Source organism: Papilio polytes, unplaced genomic scaffold, assembly GCF_000836215.1.
Source record: "Papilio polytes unplaced genomic scaffold, Ppol_1.0 DF821400.1, whole genome shotgun sequence".
Classification (NCBI taxonomy): domain Eukaryota; kingdom Metazoa; phylum Arthropoda; class Insecta; order Lepidoptera; family Papilionidae; genus Papilio; species Papilio polytes.
Window position 1 is genome coordinate 6,701,910 of NW_013527804.1, and position 4,239 is coordinate 6,706,148.

The window sequence follows — 4,239 nt, forward strand, 5'->3', positions numbered from 1 at the left end:
CCCGCCCCCCTATACTCGATGTACATAAACATATTAGTTAAACCTCCGATCATTGAATGCAATCGACACGGATCTTGGGCTTTTAGTGACGGAAGTGGGGGCCGTATCCTCTGCACCTTCGCATCTTTGTGAATCAACTGTGTTGTGATTTTAACAACTATAACATTGTATCGTCCGCCTCCCCCGCCGTCCCCGCCTCCCCCGTCGCTCTCTTGCGACATCAGACACTGTCACAGTTGCTTTGTGTGCAGTATGTCGTTAAGCCCAAGACTTGTGTCCACTACTGTACGTCACCTGTAACTGTGTTATTTTGACTAATAGCTTTAAGTATTACGTTTCGTTTTGCTGTTATGTTTTACATTGGTTTTTTTTCTTGTTTGTGCATTCTATTCAATGAGAGAAAAGATATGTGATGATCTATTGTAAATTGTTTACAGAGGAGGAGGAGGTAACGACGGTGACATCCAGCGTAAGGAGGAACTCCACAGAGAAGACCGTTAGCACCAGCACCAGCACCACCATCAAAAATTCCAAAGGTTTTCCCGCACTCAGACCAGCTTGCATCGTATACTACTGTAAAACAATAAAGTCCACATTCTAAACGTTGAAATGTTCCGTGTGCAGTGATCGAGAGCATGACGCGCGCGGCGCCCAAGCCCGTCTCGCCGTTTGCCAAGTTCCGGCAGCTCGAGAAACAAAACACCATCAATTCCCCCAAGTAAGTGCCTCGCCGCACACACACACGCACACTACACACACGTACATACACGTACAGAACGTCTTGCATATCAGATTACATATTTATTTAATGTATTTCCGGATTCAGACATGTAATACAAGTATTTTATGATAATATTTTATTATTTTTATACATTTACCAAATATCCATAAATAGATTATCTAGAATTTCTATAAATTCAAATCGAACATTTTTCGCTTCATATATTATTTTAATGCAAATATTTATTTATTTTGGCAGCTGTGACTGTGGATACGAATAAGGGAAACAAGTAAATATTAATGTTATACCACATTCATACCATTTTATTAGTGGCTTCATTACAAAGTAGAAAGAGATTATGAAGTAGCGGGCGTTGGCTTACACAGAGTACCTCACGCGCTCGCCTCATCGATACACGTCATCCGCGCTGGCTTGTAGCCGCTCAGAGCTCCTCCATCCGGCGTCAGGCAGACCTCATCAGTTACAGCGCACTTACCATTCAGTACAATTCAATCGAGCACCACATTGTATTTTGTAAATAACCCGCGACCCCTCCCGCCACGCAGCACCGCGCGTGCGCCCCGCACCTCCGTGTGACAGCGCACCGCCTAACCGATGCCAGGAGCTGGCGGCTCCTCGACTACTCTTCCTTCTATACGACTGATAGACTCCCAATACCATATAAGAATCTTGAGAACTGCGATATTAACTTCAACTAGAAGTGCAACCAACTCAATCTTCTTCTCGTTTAAAAAAATGTGTAAAACTCATTTCCCACATTCACGAATTACGATGAATATTTTAAGCTATCTTCGGTTTCCAACAGCCTTATCCTATTAGATAAATTCTAGCAAAATAGAAAATGCTCTTAGTTAGATATGAATGAGGGCTCGAGATATAGACAGTAGCGGGGCGAGTGGTAGGCCACACAGCCACGCCAGGGTCGGCAGTGGCGCTCGCACTAACCTGAGTCCCGCTTGTAGCGCGCCCGCGAGCCCGCAGAGCCCGGGCTCTCCGTCGCAGCCCTACTTCAAGTTCACCGATCCCGCGCTGCAAGCCAGCGCCGTCACTATAAAAGAACGGCTGCTGCACTGGTGTCGCGACAAGACCCGGGACTACGAGGTACTGCACGCCGCGCCCAGCCCCGCCCCGCCTGCACACCGCCTCTTCCGCCTCTCCCGCCTCTCCCGCCTCTCCCGCCTCTCCCGCCTCTCCCGACACTCTTCTACTCCCTGATGCTCCTTCGCACTCACTAACCTGTCACTGTCAGCCGGCATTCCGGCGGCTCACTTGGCACAACCCTACTTCAATAAGTACGTGTTTGTTTAAGTGACGCTGTTAAGCGTCTTCCTATTGGCAAATGTAAATTTTATTTTAATCCGTTGCAAAAAGTTTCTCAAAGTCGCAAACTAGTAACATTCATGATTAATAAGATTTTAGTTGTTAAAAAGGTGCTGTCTTCTTTCGTAAATTTTACCAATCTAGATACTATTAAATTACCTCAGTTGTTGATAAAGACGTATTTGTAGTTGAAATAAAACTATAAGATTTGCATTTGCCGGCGGCGGCGGCGAGCAGCGGCACGCGGCGGTACAGCGGTACGCCTCTCATACACTTCACGCTTTTTACGCTTTTTATGGCTGTGCTACTTTCGTATTTTAAACTTCCTTTGTATATATAGAACATACAGTCTATACTTCCTATTCATATTCATCACACGACCAACTTCTATTACTTTGGTATCGTATAAATCATCAATATCGAAATCATTCACAAAACAATATGATAAACGATCGAGTGGTTATTAAAAATATTAACTTTATTTTTTTACAAAAAACTAGATAGTTGAAATGGAGACTAACGTTGAAAATACGAATAGTTAACAGAAATAACGGTGTTTGTAAAGCATGCTCGTGTTCTCGAGTCGGGCAACACCAGCTGCGACTGGAACGGCTGCGTTCATTTTAGCGTTAACAATTCTAAAAAAATATTTTTTTGTTGTCTATTATTTTAATTTCCCACGTTTGCTAACTTGGTTAATAATATATTCTTGAAGCTGAATGTGTTCTAAATGTTTTATTTAAGGAATTTAACTGTTACCTGTACATAACTTTTTTGTAAATACTTTCCTGTTAATTATAATCTGAAAAAGAGAGGAACCTAATGATGTAGTAGATATATTTACTATGAATTGAATTACAAAGAAATCTTTGATAACGAAGGATGTATCTGCTAATATCTGACGACACGTCTGCTCGTCACTGTAAGCTAACTAGCAGTAGAGAGACGCGGTGAGGTGTTGTGTGACGTGACCTGTGCCTTCAGAATGTGAAACTGGAGAACTTCTCGACGAGCTGGGCGGACGGGCTGGCTTTCTGCGCGCTGGTGCACCGCTTCGTGCCCGACGCCTTCGACTACCGCGACCTCTCGCCCGACAAGCGCCGGCACAACTTCACGCTCGCCTTCAAAATTGCCGAGTGAGTATACAAATTTACACGAGACGCTCGTTTCTCTCGTAGTGGAATCTCTCTCATCTCATCGTGACCTTTGTCGTTTATAAAGTGAATGGACACGATAAATACAACGTTTCCAGAGAGAAGGCGGGCATCTACCCCCTGCTGGACGTGGACGACATGGTGGCGATGCGCAAGCCGGACTGGAAGTGCGTCTTCACCTACGTGCAGTCCATCTACCGCCGCTTCAAGGACGAGCAGTAGTCGCTCCGGGCCGCAGTCCCCGGCCGGGCGCGGCTTCTCGGTAGTCGAACGCTTCGGTCGCACGTCGCGTTTGTAATGTTTCGATATAATTATTCTTCCAAAGAACGTTTGTTGAATTATTTGTTGCTATATGTCAGATGTTTATCGGCCAGCGAGCCGCCCGACTCGCCGTTTCTCCAAGCGCTGTCTCGTGAACGGTCCTCCTATTTATTCTAATCTCAAGATGTATGTGATTTTTTTTTATAAATTAGCTTGTAAGTTAACTAACAAATACATATCTCGAGCGATGTTAATGTAGGACATGCGTAGTATATAGTTATATTATAAGATGTATTTTCGCTATCGATTCCCTCGAGAACACCGCGCGGAGCGGGGATCGGCAGGATCGCCTTCACTTATTTCTCTACATAAGCAAGCTGTATCCCGCTGCGCCGCGCCGCGCCGCGCACTATTTATATTACGCGATTATATTTACGATATTTTAACACTGTTTTGTTTATTTACTTCTTTAATTTGACATTAATAATATCGGCTTGAAATAATTGTCTACTGACATAAAAACTGACTACAATTATTTTATTATAATTTATATTATTAGAAATGAAATAAAATAAATAATTAACGTTTTTATTCGTATCGTTTTATTTACACTTCCTGTATTTTCTTCGATATAAAAATAAAAATCGATAAAAGAACTATGAATATAATTGCGCACGCGACTGAATATATGAACATTTTTGTCATTATCGGCGAGTACCGGCGCTAGCGCGGGGCTTGCGCGGGGCTTGCGCGGGGCTAGCG

General features: G+C 43.7%; 2 protein-coding genes across 2 annotated transcripts in view; one reads left to right on the top strand and one right to left on the bottom strand.

Moving 5' to 3' along the window:
* LOC106108748 (microtubule-associated protein futsch) overlaps positions 1-4,068 on the top strand; it is a 43,991-nt gene extending 39,923 nt beyond the window's left edge. The window contains exons 15-19 of the mRNA XM_013290008.1: positions 399-536; positions 625-718; positions 1,705-1,843; positions 3,047-3,198; positions 3,315-4,068. Coding sequence (XP_013145462.1) covers positions 399-536; positions 625-718; positions 1,705-1,843; positions 3,047-3,198; positions 3,315-3,438 — 647 coding nt within the window. The 3' untranslated portion in view covers positions 3,439-4,068. The remainder of the gene's footprint in view (positions 1-398; positions 537-624; positions 719-1,704; positions 1,844-3,046; positions 3,199-3,314) is intronic.
* The window catches only part of LOC106108749, a 3,143-nt gene continuing 2,681 nt past the window's right edge, over positions 3,778-4,239 (bottom strand). The window contains exon 5 of the mRNA XM_013290009.1: positions 3,778-3,886. Within this exon, the coding sequence (XP_013145463.1) occupies positions 3,778-3,886 (109 nt within the window). The remainder of the gene's footprint in view (positions 3,887-4,239) is intronic.